The sequence below is a fragment of the Pollicipes pollicipes genome, unplaced genomic scaffold (genome assembly GCF_011947565.3).
Source record: "Pollicipes pollicipes isolate AB1234 unplaced genomic scaffold, Ppol_2.1 Scaffold_1600;HRSCAF=1878_pilon_pilon_pilon, whole genome shotgun sequence".
NCBI lineage: Eukaryota > Metazoa > Arthropoda > Thecostraca > Pollicipedomorpha > Pollicipedidae > Pollicipes > Pollicipes pollicipes.
The window spans coordinates 5,443,189-5,457,718 of NW_023595962.1; the positions used below are offsets into that span (position 1 = coordinate 5,443,189).

Genomic DNA, 14,530 nt, shown 5'->3' on the forward strand with positions numbered 1-14,530 from the left:
CGCACCGCATCTGACAGCCACAAACTGATCCCGCGAATCTCGCGGAGCCTCTCAGTCCCCGCAGACGGCGCCGGCGCGACGTATCTCGGTGTTCCCACCCGCGAAGCCACGCCTTTCGCCAGAAGACGCCTCCCGCTCCCATGCATAGCCAGCTGCTCGCCCTGCACGCGTCCCCACGGAGGCGGCCAACTCTCTTTCCGCTGCACGTGCGCCGCCGCGGGAGCGCGACAGGTGCCACCTGGGGCTTTCCATGCCTGGGCATATAAGCGGCCGCCACGCGCGCAGCCACGTCCGCCCGTCTGCTGCGCCCCGCTCGAGGCGAACGCCTGCGTCGGCACCTGGCGAAGAGCCAACTCGTCTCTGGAGCAGCAGCCGATTGTCTCTGGAACAGCCGCTGATTGTCTCTGGAGCAGCAGTTGATTGCCTCTGGGGCAGCAGCTGATTGGTCCGAGGCCGGCGACGCGATGATCAGGACGGCGGTGCTCACCGCGTTCCTGGCGGCAGTCGCCGCTACGCCATGCCCCAACCGGTGAGCGGGGGGCGTGAGATGTGGAGATGCTGAACAATGCCCGGGGCGTCGTTCAGCCTTAAGTTGTGGGAACGTTACGGTTGCTTCTCCCAAATCCATCAAAGTATTTCGTGTACCAAGGATTTATCTTCATGCTGTGGTGGCACTGCAAAGTTTTTCCCGTTCCGTATGACCCTAGCGGACGGCGCGTCCTAAATCGCCAATAAAGGAAACTGGTTTGTCCTGTAACACTGACCTTCTGGGATGCGAGTGTACGGCGCCAACACTCCTGTCTGTAAGCCTTGTCCCTACATCTCACCCTGCTCCTGGTAACCAGTCCCTTTATCCTGGTACCCAGTCCCCTGCCCCTGGTAACCAGTACCCTGTCGCTGGTAACCAGTCCCCTGCCCCTGATAACCAGTCCCCTGCTTCTGGAAGCCTCTCCCCTGCTCCTGGTGACTTCCCATCCCCTACTCGTGCTGAGCTCTCATCTTACCCTACCCATATTGACCTCTCACCACCCTCTCCCTGGAGAGTCTTATTCCCTTCCCCTGGTGACCTCCCACCCCTGCCCCTGCTGATCTCTCATCCCACCGTACCCGTAGTGACATCTAACCATTCACCTCTGGCGGCCCCTCACCTCTTCCCCTGGTGACCTCTCCACCCCTGCTCCAGGCAACCTCTCACCACGCCCATGCGTGCCCACTTGGTATAGATAACGGGATGCGATAGACGCTGATTGGAGGCAAATTACGGGCATTAAAACGAGTACAAGTACGACACGTACAAAATGCCGGACAGGCACTCTAAGAAATACTACGCAACGCTACTGCTTGTGTTGCTTCCAGTCACAATAAGCTCAGTTCGCACCACTTAATCCACGCAAAAGGTAACTTAGAGCGTCCCACTTCCTTGTCCATCAACTTCTTCATAATTTAGAGCTAAGATGCTGGAAAGAAATGCAAACGGGCGGGTGACGGACGATGACAAGTGACAAAGTGACGATGACAAGTGACAAAGTGACGATGGCAAGTGACAAAGTGACGATGACAAGTGACAAAGTGACGATGACAAGTGACAAAGTGACGATGACAAGTGACAAAGTGACGCTGACAAGTGACAAAGAGTGCACGGCGTGTTGGTATGGATACAGCCGCTTGTGTGGCGGCTGAATCGGGTACAAAAAATGTTACCCGCGAAGGCCTAGAGGCCTTCATGGATGCAGAAGTAGATCTGCTATCACTCCCGTGCTGCAAGTGGCCTTCCCTGCACCTGGTGACCATGTCCTGTGCCTCGAAACCTCGTGCCCTCGATGACCTTCCCCTGTCCCTGATGACCTTCCCCTGTCCCTGGATGCCTTATCTTGTCCCCGGTAACTTTCCCTGCCCCTGATGATCTTTTCGTGCCCCTGGTGACCTGCCCTGCCCCTGGTGACCTGCCCTGACCCTAATGACCTTCCCGTACCTCTGGCGACCGCTTCTCTCTCGGTATCCACAGGTGGCTGGCTAACGGTGGCTTCTGCTACTTGGCCTCCACCTACACGGCGTCGTGGCGGGAGGCGCGCACAGCCTGCAACGCCATGGGCGCAGGCAGCGACCTCGTCTCCATCCACAGCAACGCTGAGAACGACGTGGTCGCCAGCTACCTCGGCGCGCGCGGGGCCTGGATCGGCCTCAACGACCTCGACTCGGAGGGCCACTTCGTCTGGTCGGACGGCAGTCAGCTGAGCTACGCCAACTGGCAGGACGGCCAGCCCAACAACTTTCTCGATCAGGACTGCGTCAACATCGTGGAGGACAACAGCGGCCAGTGGGATGACAACCACTGCGTGGAGAAGAAGGACTTTGTCTGCAAGATGCCCGCGATGTGAGCGGACGGGGGCGTGGCGCCAGCTGATTGGACGCGCCAGGGCAGGCCGTGCGGGCTGGGGTGCTGGCTGGAGTCGAGGGGCGTCGATGTGGCGTGTCCTGCTCATTTCTGCTGCAGTTGGCTGCTTTCTGTTATGACTATAGGCCATGTCATTTGGGGAATCGGCCCGATGCGCGTGTGTAGCGAACGATGGTGCGACTTTGTGGCAGCGAAAGCTTTTCCACACGCACAATGAAACCACTGCACCACCGAACCCGTCCGTGGGGACGAGCGAACGGAAAACTGTCGAGAAAGGCTCCTGGCGCTGGAGGACTTGTACTACGAACGACGCGTGCAGATGCAACTAAACGACTTGACGTGGCTCTTCTCTCATCGTTTTATTACACAGTGAGTTTGCTAGACAAGCCAGGTCCACTGTGCACCGGTGCCTTGCAAATGCTCGGTGCAGACACACGAGCGCCGCGACGCCCGCCGGGTTCCGGCGGGGGCAAGCGTACATTGAAGCGAAAGGTCAAGCCTGCCCTCTTCTGTTACAGCGAACAACTCTATGGACGTACACATGACTGAATGCGCCTTTTTGGCACATAATCATAACAATATCTAAGCACGTATGCAAAAAACGAGCGAATATCGCAAACGCGGCGGTGCCAGCCACTGGACGCTACGGACTATGCAGGGCAACGCAACTTAATCTGACGTCAAGGCCATTTCAACACACATCGCCACGAACCGCTGCACACGGTCCTCACTTGGCACCTGGCACATTCCCAGCGCAGCAAGCCGCGAAGCTATTCCGCCCAAGCGATTGCAGCCATGCCGATTCTGAGGACCTGCAGCCCTTCCTGAGGAAGGTCCTGCTGACGTGATTGGCGTTGCTAGACATGGACTAGGACAAAACTGGACCGTCCCACGTGACGTGGTTTGGCGTACTCGTCACCGGTGCGCCATCTTGATTGTTGCATTCTTACGCAACCTCGGGGCAGCCGAATTGTGATAGCCACAAGGTACTGATTAAAAATGGCATCCTAGTGTTCAAGCTGAAACATCCAAGCAACTCAGGCCACTTTCATTTACCTCAGGGCCCCTAACGTCACCTCGGGTCTAAGCAGGTCGTACGGCACCGCACCATCGCACGTCAACACAGGTCACATCAGGTCATGCTAGGTCACCCGGTTGACCTGGGTCTTGCTGGAGACGCTTCAGCGCACCAGACCAATGGAGGAGCCGTGACGGCTGTATCTTCGAGACCAGGCGATGAAGCCGAATATTGCCAGACCTGCCCGATGCCAGACCACATTCCGGTGAGTGCGCTCAGACTGCGACCAGTCTGGACATATTACAGTCCGGTCAGACTGTAAGCGATGTGGGAAGACTGTATACAGTGTTTAGACTGTAGAAGTCTTGTCAGGCTGCGGTCTAATCGGACTGTAGGCAGTGAGCGGCCAGTCTGGTCAGACTGCAATCTGGCCAGAGTACCGACGGGAGGTTCAGCATGGACAGGCGGGATACGTTGCACAGAGTCACGTCTAACACCAGAGCGTAATATATCACTACACCATCAAAGAAATGACAGAGAAAGAAAACAATAACCGACTTACATCAGCCAGATTTGATTGTACATTGCCGGGCAGAATGTGCAGTGAGGACATACAGCAAACAATCGTGCGTGACCGGAGACGGCCTAGTGAAACTGTCAACAGCTGGGAATGCAGCCAGTCATGCGCGACTACAAGCAGCTGAGTCAGACTTTGAACAGTCGCGTCAGGTCGGGCTGAGGATCGTCGGATAGCCTGCCTGACAAAGTAGCGTGAGAACGGCCTGAGAACAAACTCAGACTGAGAACAACTGAGTCGGATTGCAGACATTCAGATCAGGCTTCGGCAGATGGATCACACCACCAATAATTCGGTTTAGAGTTGCAGACATTTCGTTCAGACAACAGACACTCGGTTTGTGGACGGTCGAGCCAGACTGCAAACAGCTGTTTCAGACTCCAGAATTCGGATAAGACTACGCAGAGTCGTGTGAAACTGCGCCAGTCTGGCCCGTCTGCGCGCCGAGACGAAGTCTGCGAGGGTGCCTAGACCGCATATTCCGTCTTTCAAACCTAAATCTGGCGCACGAACACAGCCCGAACAGCGCTGACGCCCAGCGGCTGCCGCTTGCAACCCGACGACGCTCACCGAACACGATCATGCAGATGACGATGGTGACGAGCACGGTGACAAACGTGTCGCCGCCACCCTCGGCGTCGGGGTTGATGTGGGTGAAGCGGATCCTGTCGCCGACAGGTGCCAGCAGACGGCCGGTCCTGTTCACCATCAGTGCCACGGCGTCACGGGCCGTGAAGTCTGCGGACGAAGCGACGCTCGGCGGTCAAGTAAGGAACTATAGATGCTGTTAGCAGCCGATAGATAGCGGGCGATGTAGTGAACACTGGTTTTGAAGAAACTAGGTGGCCTGTCGTCGTCCAAAGCAAGTGAGAAAGCGATGCTTCTACCGTACGGCAAATGCGCTTTTCGTTATTGCCGCATCAAACCCAAGGCCATACCGGTTATGTGATGCCGCTTGCTGAGATAACAAAGCCACACACCTACGTAAAGCCACCGACTGCCACAGGAGTAAAACGAGCCGCAGTGCCATCCACACATCATCTGTTCCTTGTGATCATCATCATCTTATCCTCCGTCCTGCTTCATCGTGCATCCCAGCGACACACCGCTTGTCCGGGGCAGGCTGCATACATCAGACCCGAGTGGGCCGATAGCCCCGGGGGAAGGGAGACCCGACCGGGTACACAGCACGCATGCGCGGGTTAAAGCTCGGAGGCTGGCCCCCTAAGCGCGTGCAAGTCTGCCCCATCTCTAACCATTTTCCTTCATCCCATAGCCCTGAAATGGTAATTTCTGGTCGAAAAGGCTCTAATAAAAGGCAAAAAACAGAACGAAACAAAAAAGCAAAACAAACAAACCATCCACACTTCCCACCCCAATAACCGTTTCACCCTGAATCCACGTAGTTCCCCGTCACACGGGAGCCTGACATGGCCGCTAACTATGACCCGGTCACGCGGTCACTCTGGCGGCCACCCGTCAGCTATGACCTGGTCACACGGCCACCCTGAAGGCCACCCTGACGGCCACCCGTCAGCTATGACCCGGCCACACGGCCACCCGCTCGGGCGCCCTCACAAACTCCTGCGCGAAGGTCCCCTGTTTGGAGTGAGGCTAGGAAACGGAGGCATCCCACCATGGCCACAGCCTGCTCCACATTTCACCGCTGGTCTTAATTTCATCGCTCTGAATTGATCATCGCTGGCCAACACATCAGTAGTCAAAAACGAAATGGTAAATTCAAAAATCGAAAACAGAACGAAACCGAAGACATAGACGCGGCCGCGGACCTTGAACCTGTGCGGTATCAGAATGCACCACTGACAGTCGTGGGGCTGAAATACGGGTATCCCTGCGCGAACGAGCCTCCGCCGCCGGCACCCACCTGTCACCCGAATGTCGAAGAACTGGCTGGTGACGTCCGCCCAGGCGCTGTCCTTCAGAAGAGTCGCCGGCACAGCGATCTGGAACACAGGGCAGACCGTGCGGAAATAACGGAACCAGAGCACTGGCTGCTACCAATATTCCAGCGCAGATCAGGGTACAAATGAGCCATACCAGAGCACAAATAAGCCAGATCATGGCACAAATGAACCAGAACAGAGAACAAATAAACCAGATCAGGGTACGAACAAACCAGATCAGGGTACAAATAAACCAACGAGAGAGGATTGTTTTGGCGAATATGTCGCCAGGCGACGATTTTCAGAAAAAGAGTGCATGCTATATAACAGCAATAAGATTACGTGAAATAGCAGAATGCACAATAGAAGCAAAGAACAGCAAGCCAAACGCCGGTTTTCAGCATAGATTTAACATGGCGTGCGTTTAGCCCCTCAGTGTCCCAAATGTGGCCGGCGGAAGAGTGACTTGGTGAAGTACGACCAACGTTAATCGCTGCTCTCCAAGTCTAGCGATGAGCTCTGAAGTGTGGTGTTAAGCACTCATGCAACACAAACCAGCTCCAGCACTTAGCACCGGAATTAACTCATGAAGCATGAAGAAAAACCGGCCGTTATGTCACCTGCAGCTCGAAAACGTGACAGATAGCTGCCCGAAAGACATCGAAATGTGCCAGTTGTATTGAACACCACACTGAAAATCTGAGCCTGGAAGTGTCTGAGTGTCTGCGTGACAGAGCGACCGAGCACCGGAGCGTCGAAGTGCCTGTGTGTATGAGTGCCGGAAGGTCGGAGTGCCACGCTGCAGGACCGTCGGCTTTCGCGAGTCAAGAGCCACAGCGCTGGGGTGCTGGAGCGTTATTGTCGGAACGTGGAATGTGGGTTAGTCAGAGTGCCTGGATGCCGGATTCTCTGAGTTCCGGAGTGCCCGTGTGCCGCTGCCACTCACCGTGTAGTTCCACTCCGGCGAAATTGCCATGTACCTCTGTTCCGGACAGGTCAGACAGAGGTTCATCAGGTACTTAGGCCGGAACGGTGCGGGCAGGTCAAGGTCATAAATCACCCTCACACCTGGAAAAGGTTCTCAGGTCAAGCACTCACCACAATCGTATAGCTGAGGTCAGGCTTGAAGGACGGACCTAGCGTGAGGTTTACCTCATCCTCACGCGAGGAAAGGGTCAGGAGTGTCGTCTCCACCGGACCAAGGGTCAGGAGCGTCGTCTCCACCGGACCAAGGGCCAGGAGTGTCGTCTCCACCGGACCAAGGGTCAGGAGTGTCGTCTCCACCGCACCAAGGGTCAGGAGCGTCGTCTCCACCGGGCCAAGGGTCAGGAGTGTCGTCTCCACCGCACGAGGGGTGTCTCAGAGGCTGTTCAGAAATTTGTGTGAATCTCTTTAGGGTCAGCATTGGATGATGCTGAAATGTCCAGTAGTTGCGTATCATTTTTTTGTGTATTTACACATTTGGAATACTTTGAGCACCATACGTTTTTCAGGTTACGTTGGCGAGTGGTAACTGAAATTTGTCAGACGTCTTTTACGTTACGGCACCCATTAGGGTACGTTTCTGGTACGATATACATCCTCAAGGACGTTGAATGGTTGCATCTAGTCAGAATACATGACAATGTACTCAGGTAAGGTCAGTGAAGGTAAACTTAGTTAAAGTAACCTGGATGCAAACAAACGATAAAATGCTCTGATAGAATTACGCATTATTCCATCGTAACGATCATCCTTGACATTGTCCCACACCCGTGCTCTGCTGTCTTTGCTCCAAGAACCATGCTCATAATTGCGTCGAGATTAGTGCACGCATAACAACACGTTTGCGAATACACTGATGAGCGCAACACAACACCATTTTTTGGACTGCTTTGACCTGGCCTGACCCATTGAGGGTCAGGTGGTACGCACTTGGTGGTATGGTTTTTCCAGCTGTTTCCGACGCATGCGAGACAGTAGTAATAACCTTATTCCTCGCGGAAAAACCAGAAACCAGGAGAATGGAGATATAGTTGGCTTAATATTTCGGCAACATGCCTTTATCGAAACAATAGCAGAAGTGAATTTTACTTATGTTCATTTTACATGCCTTTATCGACTCTTCGGCAAGATGCCTTTATCGAAACAGTAGCAGAAATGAATTTCCTTCTGCTATTGTTTCGATAACGCCATGGTGCCGAAACATCAATCGAACTATATCTTCATTCTCCCGGTTTTTCTCAGAGGAATAATGCCAATACCACTGTCTTATCTATGTGAATGATATTCCTCAGAAATGCACTGAACAACTTACGTAACTAAACGTAACAGCCGTGCCAAAAAGCATGGTCCAGCCTCTCGGTCTTACCGGCCACCTGCAGGAAGGCCTGCGTCGCCTGACCGTCCTTGGTGAGGTCGGAGACGGCCCGGGCGAACAGGGCCGTCACGCCGGCACCCGTGGCGCCCACCAGGGCCACCTGCACGTCCGGCAGCGAGTCACGCACCTCCTCCACGGTGAGCTCGCCTGACGGAACGGAACGGAGCGGTGCGGAACGAAACGGAACGGAACGGAACGAGTGATGCTCCGAGGGCACGGGTGACGCTGCACTGCAGCATCAGATTGCTCCTTTCTAATGGCCCAAATTATAAAAACTTTGGGCGCATAGCAGTTGCAGAGTGATCATTGCATGCGCTCTGGTCACATGGGTCAGATCAGTTGACTTTGTCGCTACCACTTGATCGTTGCCATTTTATCAGTACTACTTGATCGCTATCACCTTATCGCTACCAGTTATCACTCCGTTATCCATGCAGCTCTGGTAATGGTAGTGTTCGGATAGTAGCAGCGACACCAAAATTCCAAAAAAATTGTCGGTCAGCGCACAGGTCGGGCAGGCCTAACGTTCAACCTTGACATGACCTGACCCCAGGATGACCCAGCCTGATCAGACAAGAAATCAGCGAGCCCTGAGCTGCTCACGCCGACTGGAACTGATCCCACAAAGCCCGGAAACTTATGTGATGTAGCCTGGAACTGATCCGATATGGCTTGAAACTGATCCGATACAGCCTGGAACTGATCCGATACAGCCTGGACCCAATCCGATACAGCCTGGAACTGATCCGATACAGCCTGGACCTAATCCGATATAGCTCGGAACTGATCCGATACAACCTGGAACTTATCCGATACAGCCCGGAACTGATCCGATACAGCCTGGAACTGATCCGATACACCCTAGAACTGATCCGACACAGCCTGGTACTGATCCGATACAGCCTGGAACTGATCCGATACAGCCTGAAACTGATCCGATACAGCCTGGAACTGATCCGAAACAGCCCGGAACTGATCCGACATAGCCTGGACACAAGTGAAAGGCATTGGTGGCCATGTCTCCCAGAAGTCTAATCAGTGCGATCATATCGTGACCCGCCCTGACGAACGGAACAGAACCACGGGTGCCAATGCCTTCAGATGACGCGAGGGTTCAAGCTGTAAAGGCCTGCACAGTCGGCTGTGCTACCGTAGACAGCAAAGGAAGCCTCCTGTCTGTTTTCGATTTGCGCGTGATCCAACAGCTGTTCTGCTCTTGAGGAAGTCTGGGTTCAGCATAAAATGCTGGGCTACAGGAAGCCACGGACAAAAGTCAACAACAAACAACAACAAAGTCAACAGCAACAAAGTCAGTCAACTTCAAATTCAAGTCGCCGCCTGAGTGTCGAATCCGAATGACTCGCCCATTACGTGCGGGAACAAGTTTAAGTACACCTAACGCTTTTCACAAGCTAATGAGCCCAGCTCTGGTCATGCTGTTTTTTCAAACGCAATGCAAATTGCATGCAGAATGATTGGGATAGCCTTGGCATGTCTTCGGCGAGCCTTATATTTTGTTTCAGGTTCTTTCTGTTAGTGTCCGTTGCCCAGACCTAAGCCACTTCTTCAACAGAGAAGTGAAATACTGTGGGAGTGAATGGCCGTTATCAAGTAAAGAACTTTGAAGCTGTCGAGCAACTGAAAAAAAAATCAGAGAGCATGTGACGTATTACGTCGTCATTCCACGAAGTATGCGGATGTGGTGTTTTACAGATGGAAATAACGCTAGTAATGACATCGATGATCAGTAGCCCACACTGATCAGCGTTTTCCTGGGGTGGCAAGAAGACAGGTGAGTGCTGGAGTATGCCCAAGACCGCCTTAGGGAAGGAGAAACACCCCTCCTAGCTTTGAGCATGCTTTTCAAACCACACTAGGTGCGCCTACCAAAGAGTCAACACGTGCCAGGCGGTCAGTTTGACTGATTCAATTTCAATTTAATTTTAGGTCAGCTCACGACATGATGACTCGTCGGCCGCGGTTTTACGGCAATTGCCACCTACAAAAGGCTATTCGCACTCTATTGTTTTGGATTCCGTCAATTCATGAATCGACCGTTACAACTGCTTGCCAGTCAGGACAGCCATAACGCATGGATTCAAAAAGGCTTCCACCAGAGGGTATGCGACGCAAAGCCTTATGTCTCACAACAAAATAATTTTTCAGCCAATTTGTGACGACTTGATTGGCCTAACTGACACCTTAACAATCGCATGATCTTCATATGTCTTGTAAACGGTAAAAATAAGACGAATCGTACTGATCAGTTGACCTGACGCTGACCTGACGTGATTTTGCCCTCACCTAATCCTGGGCCTGGGCCTTTATTAACATCATGGCAGGCCTACAACGTGTAAGACAAGCTAGTTTGTTGAACGCCGGTTATAAAGTTACGAGATGATGACAACGGATGGTAGAGGGCAATGAGGACGTGCTGAGAGTTTGCTTATTATAAGGGTCTGCTGGGTGCCCTGTGACGTCATTAGTTAAGCGTCCGATGCCGGTCCAGTGATCCTGGGCGAATCTGACCCGTGGCACCAATGCCCTTGTCCCGACCATCACGTCCTCGGACACCAGACGGGTACTGTTTACCCCCAGACGATTGCGGGTATCGAAACACCGCTGAAAACCTCTGGTCACCGATGGGGCCGTCGCGACAAGCGAAGCAACCCAGGAGGTGCCAATATGTATGACACGAACTTGTCTTGTCTGACCACGGGTCTGCGCAACCTAACCTAGCCTATCGTCACACCTGGTATGACGTCATCATGACGTCATGTGACCTCACGTACCTGACCTGATGCCATCGGTGATGTTGTGACCCGGCCAGACGGCCATGGGCCTGAAACTCTCCGGAATAGGGAGACCTTCTGACACCACCATCTGCACCAAGATGGCGTCCGTGATGATGTCACCCACAGCGCATTCCTCGCTGGAGCAGCTGACTGGGGTGAAGTTGAAATATGACCTGACACTGCCAGTGTAAAAGTCCTCGACCTGCGGCAGAGCATTTGAAATGAGATGACATATTTTACTTAAAATAAACATGCTTTAGGTACCGCAACATTATTGGCATGCTTGCCGTTACACACGAAAAACGTGCTCCTTTAAGATGCTGAGATAAACGGGCGCTACCAAATTGTACTTCCCAGGATTTCCCGTGCATTTGTCCCGGGCGAAACTGCGTGAAATCGAACCAGTGCCACATTCTACGCCTGAAATGCTCCCATCCAAGGGGTCAGGGACAGCGGCAATTCCACTGCAGCGATAGACTGGAAGTGACGTGTAGCACATAACACGTGAGAAGTCAAGGCAAGACGTGACCAGTGACGGACATGGGGCACAGGTGGCCGGTAGGCTGCTAGCTATTTTGTCCATCAAGATTTTCTTTAGCATCACACATCATCAGGATGTTCAAATGTTGATGGTGCATGCTGTGGAGGGATACGGATGAACGCCATATCGAATCGATGCCTGCTGTTTCTCCATGTTTTGAGCCCTCAACGCCTGGATGCATATCAAAAGCTACTCATCTCGGAGGCGAGAGGAGTGTGGCGCTGCGCGAGAGGAGTGCGCTGCTGCGTGAGAGGAGTGCGGTGCTGCGCGAGAGGAGTGCGGTGCTGCGCGAGAGGAGTGTGGCGCTGCGCGAGAGGAGTGCGCTGCTGCGCGAGAGGAGTGCGCTGCTGCGCGAGAGGAGTGCGCTGCTGCGTGAGAGGAGTGCGGTGCTGCGCGAGAGGAGTGCGGTGCTGCGCGAGGGGAGTGCGGTGCTGCGCGAGAGGAGTGCGGCGCACCCCGAGAGGAGTGCGGTGCTGCGCGAGAGGAATGCGGTGCACCCCGAGAGGAGTGCGCCGCATGATGGGCGACTTTGGTTTGGCTGTCTTTGGCTATCAAGACCTCAATCGAGACCTTGTGGTCATAACTAGGTGTTCCATTAAGATACAAATTTTGGGAGACACCATCGGTGCACTGAGGAAGAATTAATCAAGTGTTGTTTTTTTAATGTTGTTCGTAAGTGTTTTAAGGCACGCCGCCCACAATGGGCATTTTGGATCTTTAAACAAGTAGGATTAAAGATGAGCATGTCAACTCATGCGATCAAAACATTTGAACAGCTACATTCTCTTAGATCTCACAGTCGCGGCTATGGTCATACACACATGATTCACTGGTGAACCATGTGTGTATGACCACTTTTGGGGGGGGGGGGGGAGGAGGCACTGGCAAAGGCTTGATCTTGTCATTTGCGGGAAAACAACCATTTCCCAATATCACTTTTCCTAGCCAACCATTACTTTCATTGTCACTATCACCATCACGAAAAGCCACGGCCAGCCCATGACCAGCAACAGTGGTGATGGAAAGTGTCACCATCACCTGACTGAACAGTCACAGTCACGTCACGGTCGCACGTCAAACACGCCATAGCGGCGCGTCACGTCCCGCACGTCACGATTGCACATCACCACCGCACGTCACGCACGTCACAGCCGCACGTCACGCACGTCACAGCCGCACGTAACGATTGCACGTCACAATCTCATGTCATGCACGTCACGGTCGCACGTTACCATCGCACGTCACGTACGTCCCAACGTCACGGCCGCACGTCACGACTACACGTCACGCCCATTACGATTGCACGTCGCCATCGCACGTCACGCGCGTCACGTCACGCACGTCGCGCGAGTCACGTCAAGGCCACACGTCACGTCACGCACATCACCACCACACGTCACGCACGTCACGCACGTCACGTCACGGCGGCGAGCGCTGCACCAGAGCTCGGCCCCAAACCCACCTGTTCCTGCAGTGACGTAATGTTGCTAAACGTGTTATTATCCGCCTCCACCGTCGAATCGAGCTCCGTTTCATTAAAACCGTTGTGAGTATGCCAGAAGCCCACCGTTTTGCCTGCGCCAAGAAGTCACAATGGGTCAATAATGCTTCATAAACGCATCCTTGAAAGTTATTATCTCCTCTACGGCATCGAGAGGTTTGAAACTTTCACAGGCACATATATTCACCGTCTGATGTTTCATAGGTCATGTAATGCATCTTCAAACAGACCTAGCAATACATATACGTGTCATTTTTCACAGGTCATGTGATACATCTCCAAACGGACCTAGCCATACATACGCATGTGATGTTTTATAGGTCATGTGATACATCTCCAAACGGATCCAGCAATACATACGCATGCGACACGTGCGGAGCTAGGGCTTGTAATGGCGCTGGAAAATGCGTGAAGCCGTGGGCGAGTCTGTGCTCAAAGTTAGCCTAAGATGCGCGCTAGCATAACATTCCATTACGAATAGGAAAAACTAAAGACGGATTGCTCTCTGAGATGTCAACTTTGCCCTTATTCGGACGCACCGGTAAGGGTAACATTTCGGTAACCGGCAACATTTTAGCCGGTAACATTTCGCCCCTCTCAGCATTCTTTTGCTGGTTTCCCCGAAACGGTCTGGAACAGATCGTTGAGGTTTTCTGCTTTTCCAATTTTTTTACACCGCGTTGTGCTATAAATTTTGGTACATGGCATGCACAAGAGCCGCTAAAGAGCGCGCTTTTGAAAGAAACCTTCAGACAAGTCCGTCTTACATACCAAGACAACGATCTCACAAGTCAAGCCAAGATAGTGACGTCACTATTCGTGCCAATACAGTGACGTCACTATTCATGCCAAGATAGTGACGTCCCCGAGATCAAGTCCATAGTCTTTTTTGAGATTTGTTCTAGCGCTTTCAAGCGCAACTGACTTTGCTGATGTATAACGCCGTTAAAACGTCAGTATGGCTATAGCAGTATGGCCGAAATAACATAGAAGAGGCGTTTCTAGGGCTCAAAGAAGGGAGTTGTCAAACGTTTCTCCGTATCTTTAAGCAGGGCTTTGCACTTTAACCAGTCTTTGCCCAGCTAGACGATCTACACGATGGCAAAGCCACATGCAGGTTTTGCACAGAGAGATACAGAGGATCGTAGCCTCATGCCTACAAGCAGCGCGGTGCTATGAATGATGAGCAGGACATTATGTGTACATGTAAAACTGAATAAAGGAAAGGAAAAAGGAAAGGAAAAAAACTGAAGGAAAAAGGCGGGCCCGGGGATTCCAGCAAGAGAAACGACTCATGTCAGATGGCATATGAAGGCCGAAAACTATACGTTTTGGCCGTCTTTCATTTCCGTGCGGTCCAAAGCACGCTAAACTGCCTGCCAGAGGCGTGTTCAGGAGCGATAAAAGGGGGTGCAGACTACGGCTACCCTTAGTGGGGCG

General features: G+C 52.9%; 2 protein-coding genes across 3 annotated transcripts in view; one reads left to right on the plus strand and one right to left on the minus strand.

Annotated features, from left to right (window-relative positions):
• Positions 1–306: 306 nt before the first annotated feature.
• On the plus strand, positions 307–2,737 carry LOC119090525 (lectin BRA-3). Its single transcript, XM_037213344.1, has 2 exons — positions 307–529; positions 2,006–2,737. The coding sequence occupies exons 1-2, from the start codon at positions 465–467 to the stop codon at positions 2,376–2,378; spliced, it is 438 nt and encodes a 145-aa protein (XP_037069239.1). The 5' UTR covers positions 307–464; the 3' UTR covers positions 2,379–2,737.
• The window catches only part of LOC119090473 (uncharacterized), a 42,471-nt gene continuing 30,674 nt past the window's right edge, over positions 2,734–14,530 (minus strand). The window contains exons 9-15 of one of the 2 annotated variants that reach the window (XM_037213294.1): positions 13,052–13,164; positions 11,046–11,250; positions 8,245–8,400; positions 6,841–6,962; positions 5,876–5,954; positions 4,561–4,728; positions 2,734–3,653 (exon numbers count right to left, since the gene is read on the minus strand). In XM_037213294.1, coding sequence (XP_037069189.1) covers positions 3,577–3,653; positions 4,561–4,728; positions 5,876–5,954; positions 6,841–6,962; positions 8,245–8,400; positions 11,046–11,136 — 693 coding nt within the window. In that variant the 5' untranslated portion in view covers positions 11,137–11,250; positions 13,052–13,164 and the 3' untranslated portion in view covers positions 2,734–3,576. Of the gene's footprint in view, positions 3,654–4,560; positions 4,729–5,875; positions 5,955–6,840; positions 6,963–8,244; positions 8,401–11,045; positions 11,251–13,051; positions 13,165–14,530 lie in introns of those variants that run through there. The other variant, XR_005093236.1, reaches the window with a different exon arrangement.

What these genes read in the sequence shown, in the direction of transcription:
- LOC119090525 (XM_037213344.1), top strand. Translation starts at nt 465, where the DNA reads ATGATCAGGACGGCGGTGCTCACCGCGTTCCTGGCGGCAGTCGCCGCT. An exon ending in GCTACGCCATGCCCCAACCG is followed by an intron (nt 530 to 2,005) that starts GTGAGCGGGGGG and finishes CGGTATCCACAG; the next exon opens with GTGGCTGGCTAACGGTGGCT.